General features: G+C 40.3%; 1 protein-coding gene across 2 annotated transcripts in view; it reads right to left on the reverse strand.

Moving 5' to 3' along the window:
• Positions 1–20,003, reverse strand: part of LOC122550571 (magnesium transporter NIPA2-like) — a 31,324-nt gene extending 11,321 nt beyond the window's left edge. Inside the window, exons 1-3 of one of the 2 annotated variants that reach the window (XM_043691506.1) lie at positions 19,527–20,003; positions 16,274–16,546; positions 5,071–5,127 (exon numbers count right to left, since the gene is read on the reverse strand). In XM_043691506.1, coding sequence (XP_043547441.1) covers positions 5,071–5,127; positions 16,274–16,546; positions 19,527–19,563 — 367 coding nt within the window. In that variant the 5' untranslated portion in view covers positions 19,564–20,003. The remainder of the gene's footprint in view (positions 1–5,070; positions 5,128–16,273; positions 16,547–19,526) is intronic. The other variant, XM_043691515.1, reaches the window with a different exon arrangement.
• Positions 20,004–20,206: the final 203 nt, after the last annotated feature.

The following is a 20,206-nucleotide window of genomic DNA, read 5'->3' on the forward strand; positions in this document are numbered from 1 at the left end:
GGAGTTGGGAGGTCATGTTGCGGCTGTACAGGACATTGGTTAGGCCAATGTTGGAATATTGCGTGCAGTTCTGGTCTCCTTCCTATCGGAAAGATGTTGTAAAACTTGAAAGGGTTCAGAAAAGATTTACAAGGATGTTGCCAGGGTTGGAGGATTTGAGCTATGGGGAGAGGCTGAACAGGCTGGGGCTGTTTTCCCTGGAGCGTCGGAGGCTGAGGGGTGATCTTTTGTGGTTTACAAAATTATGAGGGGCATGGATAGGATAAATAGACAAAGTCTTTTCCCTGGGGTCGGGGAGTCCAGAAGTAGAGGGCATAGGTTTATGGTGAGAGGGGAAAGATATAAGAGAGACCTAAGGGGCAACCTTTTCACGCAGAAGGTGGTACGCATATGGAATGAGCTGCCAGAGGATGGAGTGGAGGCTGGTACAATTGCAACATTTAAGAGGCATTTGGATGGGTATATGAATAGGAAAGGTTTGGAGGGATATGGGCCGAGTGCTGGCAGGTGGGACTAGATTGTGTTGGGATATCCGGTCGGCATGGACAGGTTGGACCGAAGGGTTTATTTCCATGCTGTACATCTCTGTGGCTCGAAGATATAGGAGCAGAATTAGGCCTTTCAGTCCATCAAGTTTGCTCCACTATTCAATTGTGGCGATTACGTTTCTCAACTGTGCTTTCCTGTTATCCCCTCATGACTATTGATCAACTTATTAATAAGAACATCGGGTTCTACTGGTGGAAACATCTTCTCGACATCAACTCTATTCAGGCCTCATTATTCTGTTTGTTTCAATGAAATCAAATAGATGTTGAATATGGAGTGAAACCAGGGAAACTGGATTCATTTCAAACTGTTTTTGGCACAACAGCCAGAAGGTAGAAGATAGCGGGTGGTGGTGGTGGAGGGTTGCTTTTCAGACTGCAGGCTTGTGACCAGTGGTGTGCCACAAGGATCAGTGTTGGGTCCACTGCTTTTTGTCATCTATATAAAAGGATTTGGATGTGAATATAGGAGGTATGGTTATTAAGTTTGCAGATGACACCAAAATCGGAGGTGGAGTGGACGGTGAAGAAAGTTACCTCAGAGTAGAGTGGCATCTTGGTCAGATGGGCTAAAGGGCTGAGGAGTGGCAGTTGAAGTTTAATGTAGATAAATGTGAGGTGCTGCATTTTGGGAAAGCAAATCTTAGCAGGACTTATACACTTAATGGTAAGGTCCTGGGGAGTGCTGCTGAACAAAGACCTTGGAATGCAGGTTCATAGCTCCTTGACAGTTTAGTCACAGGTAGATAGGATAGTGAAGACAACATTTATTACGCTCTTATTTGCTGGTCAGTGAATTGAATAGAAGAGTTGGGAGGTCATGTTGCAGCATGTACAGGACATTGGGTAGGCCACTTTTGGAATAGTGTGAGCAATTCTGGTATGCTTGCTATAGGAAGGATGTTATGAAACATGAAATAATTTAGAAATGATTTAGAAATATTTTGCCTAGGTCAGAGGGTTTGAACTATAGGGAGAGGTTTATTAGGCTAGGGCTGTTTTCCATAGAGTGGAAGCTGAGGGGTGACCTTATAGAGGTTTATGAAATCATGAGGGGCATGGAAAAGGTAAATAGCCAAGGTCTTTTCCCTGAGATGAGGGAGTACAGAACTAGAGGGCGTAGGTTTAAAGGTGAGAGGGGAAAGATATAAGGGACCTAAGGGGCAACTTTTGCATGCACAGAGTGGTGTGTGTATGGAATATGCTGCCAGATGGAGTAATGGATGCTGGTGCAATTGCAACGTTTAAAAGGCATCTCGATTGGTATATGAACATGAAGGGTTGAGGGGGACAGGGGCTAAATGCTGGCAAATGGGACTAGACTAATTTAGTATGTCTTATTGCATGAACAAGTTGGACCGAAGGATGTGTTTCCGTGCTCTACATCTCTATGACTCTACAACATGCCAAATGGCTGTCTTCTGTGCTATAAGATTCTACAGTGGCATTCTGAAGGATCTGATGGAAAAATGAAAGCAGTGCCATCAAACTCATTGTTTCAAGCTTGGCTTGAGGTGTAGTATTTTGTACAGTATCGGTCACAAGTTTTGCGAGACTGGTCCGCCATTCAATATGATCATAGTTGATCGTCCCAATCACTATCTTGTTGCCAGATTTTCCTCATACCATCTGGTCCCTTTAGCCCCAAGAATGACAGTTAGCTCCTTCTCAAAAACATTCAATGATTTGGCCTCAACATGCTCACCACTGAGTGAAGAAATTTCTCATCATCTCAGTCCTAAATGGCCTATCTTATGTTCAAGACTCCCTCTGGTCACTGGGAGCATCCTTACAGTGTTTAATCTGTCTAGTTCTGTTGGACATTTACAGGTTTCTATGAGAGACGCTTTTTTTTTTCTGAACATCAGTGAATATAGTCCTAACCAATCTAGTCTCTCCTCATAGTTCAGTCTTGTTATCCCAGGAATCATTCTGGTAAATGTTTGAGCTTTGTTGCATTCCTTCCAAAGCCAGAGCATCCTTCCAGAGAAGGAGACCAAAACTGCACACAAAACTCCAGGTGTGGTCTCACCAACACCCAGTACAATTGCAACAAGACAACCCTGCTCCTATACTTGAATCCACTCACTATGAAGGCCAAGATACCATTTGCCTCTTTCACCACCTGCTGCACTTGATTGCTTACTTTCAGCAATTGGCATACAAGATCACCCAAGTCTCATTGAGAAAAGGAGGTGCAATTTGTCACCAATCAGATAATCTGCTTTCCTGCTTCCAGGATTTTAACTCACAGGTGAAGGAATGGCATAATATTTCCAAGTCAGGACGGTGAGTGGCTTAGAGAACTTGCATGTGGCGATGTTCTCACATCTGCTGCTTTTGTCCTTCTAGATGGAAGTGGTTGTGGGTTTGCTCTCTTTGGTAAATTTCTACAGTGTATCTTGTAGATAGTACACAATGCTGATACGGAATTTGGTAGTGGAGGGAATGGATGTGGTGGCAATGAAGTGAACTGTTTTGTTCTGGATGGTAAGGGACCTTGATCAATTGGGCCAATGGGCTGAGGAGTGACGAATGGGTACTGGATAATTGCGAGGTATTGCATTTTGGTAAAGCTAACAAGGGTGCGACTTAGACAGTTAATGGTAGGACCCTGGATGGTGTTGTCAAATAGGGACACTTAGGGGCTCAGGTATCGGTTCATTGAAAGTTGCATCACAGGTAGACAAAGTGGTTAAGCATGCTTGTCTTCATTGCTCAGACCACTGAGTATAGGATTTGGGACATCATGTGCAGGTTGTACAGGACATTGGTGAGACCACTTTTAGAGTAGTGTACAGCTCTGGTCACCCTGCTAATAGGAAAGAAATGATTAAATTGAAGAGGGTTCAGAAAACAATTACCAGGACATTGCTAGGATTAGAGGGTTTGAGATACATGGAGAGCCTGGGACCCTTTTCACTGCAGTGATAGAGTTTGAAGGGCGACCTGACTGAAGGCATAGATTAAATGAAAAGCAAAGGTCTTTTCCCTCAAAAGGGGAAGTTCAAATGTAGAGGGCATATTTTTAAAGTGAAAGATGAAAGATTTAAAAGAAACTTGAGGAGCTTTCCACATATGTGGAATGAACTGCCAAGGATAATGGTAGATGCATGTACATTTATAACATCTACAGGACATTTGGATAGGTACATGAATAGGAAAGGTTTAGAGGGATATGGATCAATCACAGGCAAGAAAGATTAGTGGAGTTCGGGAAATTTAGTCAGCATGGATGAGTTGAAACAAAGCTGTTGGACCTGTTTATAGTTATATGGTCGAATGTTTTTGGAGCTGCACTCATCCAGGTAAGTAGGGGTATTCCATCACACTCCTGACTTGTGCCTTCTAGATGGTAGATAAGCTCTGGGAATCAGGAGATAAGTTACTAGATGCAGTATTCCTAGCCTCTGTTCAAGTCTGGTAGCCACCCTATTTCTATAGAAAATCCAGTTGGTCAATGATAACCCCCTGGATGTTGATAGTGAGGATTCAGTGATGGTGACACCAATGAATGTCAAGATGAGGTGGTTAGATTGTCTCCTCTTGGAGATGGTCATTGCTTGGCATTTATGTAGAACATCAGTACTTGCCATTTATCAGTCCAAGCCTGGATATTGTCTCAGTCTTGTTGCATTTGAACATGGACTATTTCAAATAATTGACTATATAAATCTGGCTCATTACTATATCTAATGTGGCTTGACAGTGAATTTGTCCTCTGAATGTATTATAACAGGAAAACACCCTGAATCCATTCAAAAATTGCAGCATCGTACATTGGGAAAAATCTTAGGATGCATTCCTGCAAATTCATAATTTGCACTCTCAATAAGATAGATTTCATGCCAAGAGCACATATTTGAAAAATTGGTCATTAATGTGCTTTGAAAGAACAGTAGTGTGCGCCAACTACAGACAACTACCTAACTACTGGCATACACTCCATATGGAGTGCTAAATTCCAATTTGATGATTCAGCATCCTTTCCACTTCCACTGTGCTCCTGCACCCCACTCATGTTTGTCAGTTTTTTTTTTAAATATTTGTTCATGGAAACATGGGCCGCACATTTATTGCCCATCCTTAATTACCCTTGGGGAGTGATAAGCTGGCTTCTTGTATCACTGTGGTCCTTGGAGTATAGCGACATCCACACTGATGTTAGGAAAAAGGTTACAAGATCTTGGCCGAACAGTGAGAAATGACAATATAGTTCCAAGTCTGAAGGATGCGTGGCTTGGAGGGGAACTTGATGTTGGTGTTCCCATGCATCTACTGCTCCTTTCTTTGTAGCTATAGACATCATCAATTTGGAAAATGCTGTTGAATGGGTTTTGGTAAGTTACTGCAGCATATCTTGTGGATGGAGCATATTGCTGTCACTTTGCAGTGGTGAAGCGAATAAATGACGAAGGTCATGGATGTGATGCCAGTCAAACAGGCTGCTGTTTATAGAAGATTATTTTTTGTTACATTCTCAAATTAAAAATCAATTAGGTAATTAAAAAAAAACACTTACTAGAGAGGAGTCCTCCCCACCACAGCCACTCTTTTAGATAGGCATATCCTCCCTGCCCTGCAAAATCACAATAGTACAATCAAATTGATGGATCAACTTTGGGTCCACTTTTGACTAGACCGCTACTGTTCATGGGGAAATCAAATGGTTGGATTTGCCAGCCCTCTCATGATCATTGTATTTTTCATTAAGTACCACTAACTTAATCACCATGTTTTAAATTTATCTAAGACACTATTATTAGACAGACTAACCACCGTAAAAGGTAACTTATAAATTGTGTTCTTATTTCAGACTCCAACACTTAAAATAACAAACATTCATGAATGTGAAATTCTTCAACTTCTATTCAAGGTTTATTGTAACTCCATTAGACAAATCTCATTTTCCTAAAACTTATTTAAGACCCTAAAACACTTCTTCAAAACGAGTAAACATCTAAGAAGCTATGAAACTGAATAAAGTTAAGATAAACTGGACTTTTTAAAAAAGTACTAAATGCAGATCTTGACGAGCCAGAAAATTAAACTGAAGTTTATTTATTGCTTACATTATATACAAAAATCTGCTTCATTTATTGCAGTTGGTCATGTAAATTATAATTTCAAAAGCAACCATTAGAAGAGATAGTTGAACTGCCAAAATGTTGCTGAAATGGAGACCAAAGAACCTTTAATTTAGTCATTGCAATGGTGAACTTTAACACAACATACAGGATGTTTCTCAAATTTCCACATCAATTGTTCTTGACATTTATGTAAAATGTTACTGTATAAAGCAAATTATTAAAGAGGAAGGAACAAAAGAATACCAAAACTTTATTAGAGAAAATGAGAAGTGACCTTGGTCCATATTTTGAGCACCAGATTGTCATTACTGCAATGGAAATAGGAGTTATGCATTGGGACTCCATGGAATCCCTGTTCCAGCAGATTCCAAGGGAATTGTTCAAGACATTGAAAATACTGATGGGAAGTTGTGTGTGTCTGGAACTCTTCAAACGTATCCATTTAAATCTGGAGAATTCTAAGCATTCCACTGCAATTAATTGTTAGCCAGGGAAAAGTAGACAATTAAAAACCTTGCCTAATTTCTGCACAGCTACTAAATATACCCTACTAACTTTCTAAACACTTCCAAATACTCTTCCTCAAGAGTCTTAGAATGACCCAGTTGGATTGACGTTATGGTCTGCACTTTTGCAGTAGCCATGATTGGAATTTCCAGAAAGAACTGTGGAGTTCTTCCCTAATGTTAAAAAAACATTAGGAGTGGAATGGTAATCTGAATACCATTGCCACTCTTCAGAAAATCTGACTCCTTAAATTTCAATACTAATGAAATTCTTGCATTTCTAGAAATAAAATCAAAATCAAAACAGTGTGGGTTTCCTCCAGGTGCTCTAGTCCAAAGATGTGCAGGTCAAGTGAATTTGCCAAGCTAAATTGCCCAAAGGTGCCTTAGTCAGACGGAAATGGGTCTGGGTGGGTTACTCTTCAGAGGGTCGGTGTGGACTTGTTGGGTCGAAGGGCCTGTTTCCATACTGCAGGGAATCTAATCTAATGTAAAGCATTAAGTGTTTTGGTAAAATCCAAATGGTAGCAAACTGAACTGCTTTGCTTAACATTATACCAATTGTCAAATAGTAATATGATGCAATCAAGGTTAATGTTCCTACAAAAGTATGAGTTATCCACCTTCCTGATGTTAGCCAATCTGGATCCAAATTTTCTTACTGCCAGTGTTAGCACCTGTTGGTCGCACCTGTTGACTCTGAATTATAAGGTCCCAGGTTCAAGACCCATTCCAATGCTTGAACGAACAGAAACCCAGGCTGACATTCTAGTGTGGTACTGAATGAGCTCTGTATCTTTGGAGATGCCATTTTTTGATGGATATTAAACCAGGACACCGTCTGCTTTTTCAAGTGAACATAAAGAAATCTATGACACTATTTCAAAGAAGAGCTGTTGAGTTATTCCCAGTGTTCTGACCAATATCTATCCCTCAATCAACATCATAAACACCGATTATTGGGTGATTATCACCATTTTAACCATTTCTATGATATATAAAAAAAAAAATCAGTGGAATATAAAATATTAGTTTGTGCTGTTGACACAACCAGACCAGAAGTAAATAGTCATAGCGATGTACAGTACAGAAACAGATCCTTCGGTCCAACTCGTCCATGCTGATCAGATATCCTAAATTAACCTAATCCCATTTGCCAGCATTGGCTCATATCCCTCTATTCATATACATCCAGATGCCTTTTATGTTGTAGTTGTACCAGCCTCCACCACTTCCTCTGGCAGCTCATTCCACCCTCTGCATGAAAAAGTTGCTGCTTTGGTCCCTTTTATATCTTTTCCCTCTCATCCCAAACCTATGCCCTCTATTTCTGGACTCCCCCATCCCAGGCAAAGGCATGGTCTATTTATTCTACCATGTCCCTCATGATTTTATAAACCTCTATAAAAAGGTCAATACTCAGCCTCCAATGCTCTAGGAAAAACAGCCCCAGCCCATTCAGTCTCTCCCTATAGCTCAAATCCTCCATCGCTGGCAAAATCCTTGTTAATCTTTTCTGAACTGTTATCAAGTTTTACAAAATCCTTTTGAAACGAGAGAACAGAATTGCACGCAATATTCCAAAAGTAGCCTAACCAATGTCCTGTACAGCCGCACCATGACCTACCTACTCCTATACTCCATGCTCTGACCAACAAAGGAAAGAATACCAAATGTCTTCTTCACTATCTTACCTACCTGTGACTCCACTTTCAAGGAACTATGAAACTGCATTCCCAAGGTCTTTGTTCAGCAACACTCCCCAGAACTTTACCATTAAGTGTATAAGCTCTGCCCTGATTTGCCTTCCCAAAATGCAGTACCTCACATCTATCTAAATTAGCATTCATCTGCCGCTCCTCGGCCCATTGGCGCAGATGATCAAGATGCCTTTGTACTCTGAGGTAGCCTTCTTCGCTGTGCACGACACCTCCACTAACTATTCCTCCTGTGTTCACATCCAAATCATTTATATAAAATGACAAAAAGCAATGGACCAAGCACAGATCCTCGTGGCATTCCACTGGTCACATTCTGAAAAGCAACTCTCCACCACCATCCTCTATCTTCTACCTTCGAGCCAGTTTTATACTGAAATGGGTAGTTCTCCCTGTATTACACAAGATCTAACCTTACTAAGCAGTCTACCATGAGAAACCTTGTTGAATGCTATACTGAAGTCTGTATAGATCATGTCCACAGCTCTGCCCTCATCAATCCTCTTTAGTACTTCTTCAAAAAAAAAACTCAAGTTAGTGAGACATTATTTCCCACACATAAAGCCATGCTGACTATCCCTAATCAGTCCTTGCCTTTGCAAATACATGTAAATCCTGTCTATCAGGAATCCTACCAACAACTTGCCCAATGTCAGACTCACTGGTCTATAGTTCCCTGGCTTTTCCTTACCACCCTTCTTAAATAGTTGCACCACATTAGCCAACCTCCAGTATTCCAGTACCTCACCTGTGACTATTGATGATACAAATATCTCAGCAAGAGGCTCAGCAATCACTTCCCTAGCTTCACAGAGTTCTAGGGTACACCTGATCAGGTCCTTGGGATTTATCCACCTGTGTGTGTTAAGACATTCGGCACCTCCTCCTCTGTAATATAAAACATTTTTTAAGATGTCACCGTTTCCCCATATTCTGTATATTCCATGTCCTTTTCCACAGTGAACATTCATTTATTATTTTCCCCATCTCCTGCAGTTCCATACATGGGCTTTCTTTCTGATCTTTGAGGGGTGCTATTCTCTCCCTAGTTACTCTTTGGTCCTAAATGTATTTATAAAATTCCTTTGGATTTTCCTTAATCCTATTTGCCAAAGCTATCTCATGCCCTCCTGATTTCCCTCTTAAAAAGTATACTCCTACTGCCTTTATACTCTAAAGATTTACTCAATCTCTGCTGTCTACAGCTGACATATGCTTCCTTCCTTTTCTTCACCAAAATCTCAATTTCTCTAGTCATCCAGCATTCTTTAATTTTACCAGGCTTTCCTTTCACCCTAACAGGTATATACTGTCTCCAGATTCTCGTTATCTCATTTATGAAGGCTTCCCATTTTCCAGCCATCCCTTTACCTGTGAATACCAACCTGCCTCCAATCAGCTTTTGAAAGTTCTTGCCTATTACCGTTAAAATTGGCCTTCCTCCATTTAGAACTTCAACTTTTAGATCTGGTCTATCCTTTTCCGTCACTATTTTAAAACTTAATAGAATTATGGTCGCTGGCCCTAAATTGCTCCCTGACTGACACTTCAGTCAGCTGCCCTGCTGAGGTCAAGTTTTGCACCTTCTCTAGTAGGTATATCCTCATACTGAATTAGTAAATGTTATTGTACACACAAATACCTCTCCAACTAAACTCTTAACACTATGGTAGTCCCAGTCTATGTTTGGAAAGTTAAGATCCTCTTCCATTATTCTTACAGGTTTTGAGATCACCTTACAAATTTGTTTCTCAATTTCCCTCTGACTATGGGGGGGGGGGGGGGGGGGGGGGGGTCATAGTACAATCCCAATAAAGGTGATCATCCCTTTCCTTTTTCTTAGTTCCACCCACATAACTTCCCTGGACGTATTCCTGGGAATACCCTCCCTAAGTACAGCTGTAATTATATCCCTTATCAAAAACACCACTCCCCCCTCCTCTTGTCCTCCTTTTTATCTTTCCTATAGCATCTGTACCTTGGAACATTCAGCTGCCAGTCCTGTCCATCCCTGAGCCAGATCTCTAATTGCTACAATATCCCAGCCCTCTTTTCCCAACCATGCCCAGAGTTCATCTGCCTTCCCTGTTCGGCCTCTTGCATTGAAATAAATGCAATTTAATTTAGTAATCCTACTTTGTTGTCAGTCATTCCTGTCTGCCCTGACTGTTTGATTTGCTCCTTTTTCCAACTGTACCAATATCAGATAGTCAAGAAAGAAATCTATCTCCCGGAGAACCTGGAACTATTATGGTGGGCTGTGTCATTCCAGTCCTGCCTTGCAGTGGCTCATATATAGGATCCATTTCTATATGCTTGTTGATAGTGTTCGGGGTTGAGATCCAGACCTCTAGAAACTCCTGTGCAGGTCTTTGGTTAGCTTGTCCCAAAATGGTTACATTCCAATGGATCCTATATACAAGCCACTGCGGAGCAGGACCAGAAATGACACAACCCACCATAACAGACCGGGTCAGATAAATAACAAGTGGACTAGTACAAAACACTTCATTGGAAGGCGCACTAATGATGTTACCTACTAGAGTGACGAAACATCTGCATACAAAACCAACCAGCTCGACAGGCAAACCAACAATCTCATCCAAAGCTGAAGTTAAAAATTTTCTCAAAAACCTTAAAATGTCCCTTATTTCTTAATTTTTCAAGTGTGCATTTTATGAACTATTTGCTAAATCCTATTAAAGGATGATATTGGCATCAAGGGTGATATCACAGAAAATAAACATGCCTGAGTTAGACGTTTCCCACAGATGGGTGAAATTGTCATCTTCTGCTCAGCTCTTGTTATTTTGCAGAAATAGGCATAGGGCCAGAATAAATTGAAGCAAAATGGAGGACAGGTAACTTAAACTCTCTTGTCCCTTTCACCACCAGTTCAGAATACCTTCAGGTGTTGCAATATAATTCAGAATGGTCAGGTTCCGTGCCAAAACATGTAAGGATCTTATAACTAAAGTAAATCAGAAACATCATACCTCTCAATTGTAAGTTAAGAACCTGGTATGGAAGAATGCTCTCGATCTTGCTGCAAATGTCACAGTTCTGACCCACACACCTTCCTGAATCCATTTCAAGAAAATGGTCAATAAGAGACAAGATCTTGGGATAAATAGAAGCATGGAGCAAAAGAGCAAGGAGTTATGATGAACCTTTGCACAACTCTGTTTTGGCCTCAGCTGGAGTAGTTTGTCAATTGTACAAAGGATATGAAGGCTTTGGGGATGGCACAAAAAACAACGTGAGATAATGGTTTCAGGGTATTCGCTACATGGATGGATTAAGGAGAAAGCCACTGTTTCTCCAGAGAACATTGAGAGATTTGATAAAGGGGTTAAAAATCATGAAGTGCCTGGACAGTGCCATTATTACAAGGGTCAAGATCCAGAGAATATGGTGATTGCCAAAAGAACCAATGGCATTATGCGGAAATGTGTTTTTCTTCCATAAGCATGTGGGATTTGGAGAGCATTGCATAAGATTGTTGTGAAGGCAGATTTAATTGTGGCTTCCCAAAGGATAAGAACCTGAGGAAGAAAGAATTGTGGGGCTAGAGGGTTAAAGATAGTCTGGTTAAACTAGCTTTGGTCTCAATGTGATGAATAAAAAAGGGCTAATTCTTTGCTGTAAATATTTTTAAATGAAAGGTGGACTGAAAACCTGACAAATCCAATAACAAAACCAAGTAAATGTAACCATGAAGATTTATAGTTCCCCATGCCGAAGTTGAGCGTTTCAACATTCCTGTGAAGATGTTTATTTTGCTAATAGTTAATTCACTTACTTTCAACCTTCTCAAAGGCCTTCTGACTCGTTCTATACAATAAAGGATTTGGAAAAAGTACAAAAACTAAGTGGCTTTAAGTTTATATTCTTCATATTGATTTTAAAATCTGTACAGGGCGGTGTACACCGTTCAAGTGTTCAGAGTCTTAGAGTCATAGAATCCCTAGAATGTGGAAGCCAACCGTCTGAAGAGCATCACATTGTATCCCTGTAACCCTGCATTTTCCATGGCTCACATTCCAGGACACTATGGGTAATTTAGTATGGCCAATCCACCTAACCTGCACATCTTTGGACTGTGGGAGAAAACCCACACAGATGCAGGGAGAATGTGCAAACTCCACATTTACAGTTATCTAGGGGTGGAATTGAACATAAGTCCCTGGTGCTCAGAGACAGCAGTGGTAACCATTGAGACACTGGGCATGTCCCAGATCCCTGAAAGTAATACAAGAGGTAAAAGGTGGCTACAAAGGCAAAAAGGATGGCTTTCCTTCATTGGGCAAGGTATTGAGTACAATACTGGAACCATACAAGACAGTGCTTAAGGCACAACTGGACTTTTGTACACAACTCTGGTCACATGATTACAGGAAGTAAATAATTGATTTTGGAAGGAAGAGAAGCCCATTTGTAGTTAGTGACAAGAGGCAAACTTTTTTCCACCCTCTGCCCTGCACCCTTCCAAATCACTAGAAAGTAGAGCCAGTTAAGTAACAAACAGTACCCATAACTCCTGCAGCATTATGACTACCTACACCACACAGACTACGGCAGCTCAGCATCACCAAGGACAATACAGGATGAACAATAAACACTGGCATAATGACACTTATTAATATCCACATCTTTTTGAACAAAGAGAAAAAAGTCAACTTTCACTGGACACCATCTTATCAACGCAAATATCCACAGAAAGGTGATGGATGTCAAGGCCTTTATTCACAAAAACAAAAAAATAGTACGGACAGACTTGTGGAGTGAGATGCAATCATCAATAAAGCAACAGGTCATAGAGTCATAGAGATGTACAGCACGGAAACAGACCCTTTGGTCCAACTCGTCCATGCCAACCAGATATCCCAACCCAATCTAGTCTCACCTGCCTGATAACCTTCCAAACCCTTCCTATTCATATACCAGATGCCTTTTAAAAGTTGCAATTGAACTAGCCTCCACCACTTCCTCTGGCAGCTCATTCCATACACGTGCCACCCTCTGCGTGAAAAAGTTGCCCCTTAGGTCTCTTTTATATCTTTCCCCTCTCACCCTAAACTTATGCCTTCTAGTTCTGGACTCCCTCACCCCAGGGAAAAAGTCTTTGTCTATTTATCCTATCCATGCCCCTCAATTTTATAAACCTCTATAAGATCACCTCTCAGCCGCTGACGCTCCAGGGAAAATAGCCCCAGCCTATTCAACTTCTCCCTATAGCCCAAATCCTCCAACCTTGGCAACATCCTTGTAAATATTTTCTGAATGCTTTCAAGTTTCACAGCATTTTTCCAATAGGAAGGAGACCAGAATTGCACGCAATATTGCAAGAGTAGCCTAACCAGTGTCCTGTACAGCCGCAACTTGACCTGCCAACTCCTGCACTAAATACTCTGACCAATAAAGGAAAGCACAACAAACATCATCTTCACTATCCTATCCACCTGTGACTCCATTTTCAAGGAGCTATGAACCTGCACTCCAAGGTCTCTTTGTTCAGTAACACTCCCTAGGATCTTACCATTAAGTCCTGCTAAGATTTGCTTTCCGAAAATGCAGCACCTTAAAAGATGCAGCGATAGGTGGGTGAGAGAAGAAGAAGAAAAAAGATAAGTTAGGTTTAGCAAAAAGTTGGCTGAAAAGATTGCGGACAATAACCTTATATTTAAATAAAAACTGATACCATATCCAATTGACAACTTAAGAACCAGTAATTCTGTAGGATTTCTCATCAAAATCTCGAAGCAATCTATACAAAATTTCTGAAATAATTATGTTTACTTTATTTGGAAATAAGAATACTATAATCATATCCTACAACATTTCATTAATCAAAACTTAACAGTGAGAGGAAGTTTTAAGGTGCTGTGGTAGTGTCACTGGACCAGTAATCCAGAACCTCAGACCGATGTTCTATGTATAAAAGCAAAATGCTTTAGATGCTAATCTGAAATAAAAATAAATGCTGGAGAAAGTGAATAGGTCTGGCAGCATATAGGCAAAGAGAAACAAAGTTAATGTTGAGTTTGATAGGATCCTTCCTCAGAACTTCATGTTCTGGAGAAATGGGTTTGAATCACACCAAAGTAAATGGTAAAAATTGGAAATCAATAAAATCTAGAATTAAAAGCTAGTCTAAGAACAACCATGTAACCATCAACGGTTATTAAAAATCAACTGGTTTACTAATGTCCTTTAGACAACAAAATCTTTTATCCTTACCTATGTGATTCCAGACCCAAACCAAAGTGCTTGATAGTTTACAGCCATCTGAAATGCCTCAACAAATAACTCAGTCACATAAAGCCACTAAAAAGCCTAAAAGAAAGGATAGCATAAACCTGTTGGACTATAACCTGGTGTTATTTGGAAGTACAAGCTTTGGGAGCGCTGCTCCTTTGTCAGGTAGTCAGGTGACTAGCTACCCTGACAAAGCAGTGCTCCAAAAGCTTGTACTTCCAAATAAACCTGTTGGACTATAACCCAGTTTCGTGTGATTTTTAACTTTGTCCACCCCGGTACAACACTGGCACTTGCACATCATAAAAGACGAGAGTGAAACCCACAGACTACCTGACATCATTCTCGACACTGGAAATGAAAAAGGCAAACCTGTTGACCTGGAAAAAAATCTTCCTTGCTAACGTCTGGAGTCTCATACCAAAATTGGAAGAACAGTCTCAGGATTAGTCAAGCAACTACCTCAAATTCAAACTGTCAGACTCATACCTTACAGACAGGTATCTCTGATATCACCCTGAAAAAGTCATGTCCTATTGATAGGACGGAGCCTTAGAGGTGGCGGCACAGTTTATAGAAGAATTGAGGAGGAGCTTTTTTTTGGATGTTCTCAACATTGACTCTTGACTACATGATGTTTCATGGCAGCAAGTCAAAACATGGACAAGGAGGTAAAGGTAAAGGCAGCATAGTCCTAACAGATGATTGGGCTGCTTTCTCATTAGGACTCAGCTGTGATCTTCATGGTAATCTCAGGTGGTACGGCTACTGAACTTGTGCTGTTGGCATCATTTCGCATTACAAAGCAGCTGTCCAGACAACTGAATGAACTGATCTGTTGGCCAAATGCAACAGTCAAGAAGCTTGACACCATCCAGTGCAAAGCTGCCTATTTAATTGGCCCTACACCCACAAACATTCAGTCCCTCCACGGTAACAGCAGTTTGTGCCAACTGCAAGATGCACTGCAGGATCATACAGAGGCTCCTTAGACAGGACCTTCCCAATATCATCATCACTACCATCTAGAAGGACCAAGGCAACAAATACATGGAAACACTGCTATCTGCAAATTCTTCTCCAAACACTCACCATCTGGACTTTGATATATAACCCTGCTCTTTCTGTCTCTGGGAGAAAATCCTGGAATACCTCCCTGACAGCTTTGAGGATCCACATACGCTAAGCTCACCACCACTTTCTCGGGAACAACTAAGAAAGGGCAATAAATGCTGGCTCAGCCAGTGACATTCACATCCCATGCATGACACCAAAACAATACACTGCAATCACTTACCAAAACCCCTTTGACAGCACCTTCCAAACCTGTGACTTCTACGACCTAGAGGAACAAGGTTAGCACCACACCAAGTTCCTGTCCAAGCCACACACCATCCAAACTTGGATTATTACTTTGTTGTTCCTTCACATACACTAGATCAAAAATTCTGAAACTCTCTTCCTAAGATTTGCAATAGTTTAGCAAGATAGCTCAGCATCACCTTCTCTAGTACAGTGATTGCTGGCCTAGTCAGTGATGGTTACATCCATTTATGAACACGTTATTTATTGGAAAAACACTTCAAAAGAAGAAAAACAAAATTTCATAAATATAAAAACCAAAAAAAGTTTAGAATTTCTACTTTCATTAACCTATTGGAATACAGTTGAAGAACAAATTGTTGACCCACTTATAGCAATATGTATTAAATGTATAAAAATATCCAAAAAGGTTAATTGGGCCTCAGTTGAAAGAAATTGCATGGCTTTTTCCAATGCTAAGGGGTGTGTTACAAAGTGTCCAAGCTGGACAGAAAACAAAATGTGCGTGGAAACGCATTTCAACCAAGAAAATAATTTCATTCAGAACTCTGATCGTCCAGCTTATGCTAATTTCCAATTTTTTTCTTGATTGTAAGAAAATACTAAGCTCATTACTGACAAAACACCACAAAACAGCAGACTCATCCACAAGTGCTATTTTATACATTTAAGTTCATGTGAAAATTACATTTTTAATTTGACAAAGACATTTATTAGTGATACCTTACAATTGCTTCTGCAAAGCCAATCATCTCATACACTACACATCAAAGAGATCTCTGAACCATAACACTAAGAAAATGATGTTAAAATAAAAAAAAAAGACTTACCAGCTCTGGTAATTCCTTTCTCAGACACACGCAAGAGACCTTTCTTCTTTAGTATAAAACTGGATCCTGTGAGGAGACTGGAGGTGACTGCTAAGGCCAATCCAATGTACAGGTTGTATCGTGTGTCAAGCCACTTTATTGTTTCACGTTCAGTTCCATTTAATTTTTCACTTGTTCTGTAAGGTTGACTATCTTTGTCTTCGGTTGTTACGTTGATGATCTGACACAAAGCCCATTGAGACTTATTAGGACATGCTACTGAAATGAAAGAACCTGTAGGGTTTTTAAAAGAAATATAAAATAATTGTGAGGGCTTGAGGTTTATAGAATGAAAGCATTTTATACTAAATTCAAAACAACCAAAGAATGCAAAATTTCTAAAATTGCATTTAATACCTCACTACTATCTTGCTCAGTATGTTCAGTTCAATTTTTGTTTGCTATTAACCAAAATATGGTGTGGGAAGCCACCTTTCATTGATTTTTAGCTTCCAGATTCCACTAATTAATATGAAGATTTTGCCGAGTAAAGCAAGACTTGATAATTACTGACATGACTGGTGTAGCTGTACAGTACCTGATATAACATACATGGGTGTACCCTAACATAAGCAAATAAGTGAGGGGACCATAACAAACATCATACTCACAAATTTTACAAAAATAATTAGCTGCCACTGACTTACTTTTTAATTGAGTTGGTGTTGATTTGTAGACAACTGCAGAAAACACAGCATGTTCAATACATAGGGAATAAAACATAACTAGATGAAAGCCTTGAATGGTGAAACAAACATTGAAAGGATAGGCCTTCCCTTCATGAAAATTCTGAAGTTATTACAATAAAAGTGATACTCTCTCATTAATGTGTTTGTAATTCTTTGTGCAAAACTGAATTAAAGTTTTGAAAATAGAGCTGGCCATCTCTCCAAAAGTTCCTGAACAGTGCCACTGATATAGCACTAACCACAAATACAACTAACGTAGGTGTATTATCTTATCTAAATCCAGCTGAGACAGAATGCAACTCATTCAACTTGCCAGCATTTCACTGAAAGCTCTTCATGTTCTCCAATCCTCCTAGTTTATGGTGACAAGCTTCTAAATCTCTCTCAACTCAATCTTGAAAAGAGGTAGAATATAAATGGGGAAGACCGATATACAGAATCTTGGTCAGATCCCTTCTGTAGCACTATGTTTACTTTGAAAGTATCATATATCAGGAAAGAAACATGGACCTGGGAAATGTAATTTTTTTAGAATAATGCTAGGACTTTGCCAGTTCCATTTTGAGGATAATTTTCACACATTTGCTGGAACTTTTTTTAAATTATTGTGCCATTTTTGCTCTCTATTTTCAATCAACACACCAGCAAACCACACAAAAAATGCTTCTCTGTCTATTTACCCTGGTCATAATGCTATAACCATAGAGACATGTAAATCACATTGCAAAATATTTTTCACCATCACTTTTTACCTTGGTGCAGAGACATGTTACAGAGATTATTAGAATTTGTAACTTTAGAATAATTATATTTAAGAACATTTAGTTAAAGAAAATTGAAGTTATGAACAGTGAACCTTCTATGTGGTCTGTTGGACTGAAGTGTGGTAGATGAGTGTGTTTGTTTTTCTAATTTGAGTAAATAAAAACTTAAGTGGAATACAAAATTTTAAATCAAATGCAGGATTTATGACCACAGTTGAATGACCAATAACAGTGTTGGGCTCTATATTACAGGATGTTAAGTTATTGCAATTTCACTCAGGTGACATCTAGGGTGAAGAACCACAAATAAAACAACCTGAAACATTAGATTTTCATCAGAACAGAGGATATTACAAGGTAACTTGATAAAACACAGGCCACTGCAAATAGAAACTGATTGTTTCTAATGAAAATGAAACCTAGAATAGGGGAAAATCTGATAAACTTGCCTGTTTTTTTAAAGTGATGCTCTGGTAAGATTATTGTTCGAATGACTACTTATGAATAATGTAATAATATTTAAATGGAAGAATGGTAATTTGAAGCAGAGTGAGCAAAAACAAATAACCACCAAGAGTGGTTAGAGTCATAGAAATGTACAGCACGGAAACAGACCGTTTGGTCCAACTCGTCTATGCCAATCATATTTCCCAACCCAATCTAGTCCACCTGCCAGCACCCAGCCCATATCCCTCCAAACTCTTTCCATTCACATACCTAGCCAAATGTCTTTTAAATGTTCCAATTGTATTAGCCTCCACCACTTCCTCTGGCAGCTCATCCCATACACGTACCATCCTCTACATGAAACCATTGCCCCATAGGTCTCTTCTATATCTTTCCTCTCTCACCCTAAACCTATACCCTTTAGTTCTGGTGTCCCCGACCCCAGGGAAAAGGCTTTGTCTATTTCTCCTATCCATGCCCCTCATAAACATCTACGAGGTCACCTTTCAGTCTCCGATGCTCCAGGGAAAACAGCTCCAGCCTATTCAATCTCTCCCTACAGCTCAAATCCTCCAACCCTGGCAATATCCTTGTAAATCTTTCCTGAACCCTTTCAAGTTTCACAACATCTTTCCGATAGGAAGGAGACCAGAATTGCACACACTATTCCAAAAGTGGCCTAACCAATGTCCTGTACAGCCGCAACATGACCTCTCAACTCCTGTACTCAATACTCTGACTAATAAAGGAAAGTATATCAAACGCCTTCTTCACTATCCTATTTACTTGCGATTCTACTTTCAAGGAGCTGTGAGCCTACACTCCAAGGTCTTTTTGCTTAGCAACACTCCCGAGGACCTTCCCATCAAGGGTATAAGTTCTGCCAAGATTTGCTTTTCTAAAATGTAGAACCTCACGTTTATCTAGTTAAACTCCATCTACCACTCCTCAGCCCATTGGAGCATCTGATCCAAGATCTCGTTGTAATCGGAGGTAACCCTCTTCGCTGTCCACTACACTTCCAATTTTGGTGTCATCTGCAAACTTACCAACTATACCTCTTATTGCTGTGGTTCTATTAAACGACATATTCTAAGTTGTAATTTTACTTTGTGCTCTGACCACGCAGTCAAATCCGATACTCAACATACGTCCACTTCAGCTGCAAAATAACGATACCTCTAGACAGAGGTCAAATTACAACATTACTTCAAATGACTCGTATTTGTTGTTAAATAATACAGGAAAAGATCGTTCAACTGTGTCGAACAGAATCAGCACAGAGTAATTGCAAAACAAGTTGCAGGACATTACCCTCAGCACACTGTTCGTATCGCGGTCCGGAGTCCATAGATTTCCGCGAGCAACTGGAAGCGAAGTTGTTTATTTAGAAGAGCAAGCTCATGAATCTTCTGAGCTAAAATGTCTTTATTGAAAGTTTCTGTCAAATATGTGACCACTTGTTTTTTTCCACCCCCTCTACTGCACAACATAGACCTGCCTTGTGTTCACTGGCTCTACCTGCGAACTTATTTCACTTCCTCGAGGAGACTGGGCTCCAGCTGTGGCCCCGCCCCCTTAGCACGCGCTCCGGGTGTCCGCCTGTCACTCAGCGTCGCAGGTGTGCCCACCTCTCCCGGATCACGGCCCATCCTGTGGCAGAAGAACTCCAACACTGGAGGATGCCAGCTAGAAGGTGAATAGGGCATTTAATTTTGTTTTGGGAGTATGGGAAGAGCTGGAGGACTTGTGCCGGATCTCCAGAACCTTTCTCCCTCCATTGGAATTTATTTCTGACAGGGAATGCCTTTGGGTTATTTTTTCAAAAAATGCTTTATCAAATCAATCTGTTCACAGATGCTATTACACACCTCTGGAGCAGGTGGGACTTGAACCTGGGCCTCTTAGTTCAGAGGTAGGGAATGGTATAAACTGGCCAAGTTTCCCATCCTGAAGAAGGGCCTGTGCCCGAAATGTCGAATCTCCTGTTCCCT

Source organism: Chiloscyllium plagiosum, chromosome 1, assembly GCF_004010195.1.
Source record: "Chiloscyllium plagiosum isolate BGI_BamShark_2017 chromosome 1, ASM401019v2, whole genome shotgun sequence".
NCBI lineage: Eukaryota > Metazoa > Chordata > Chondrichthyes > Orectolobiformes > Hemiscylliidae > Chiloscyllium > Chiloscyllium plagiosum.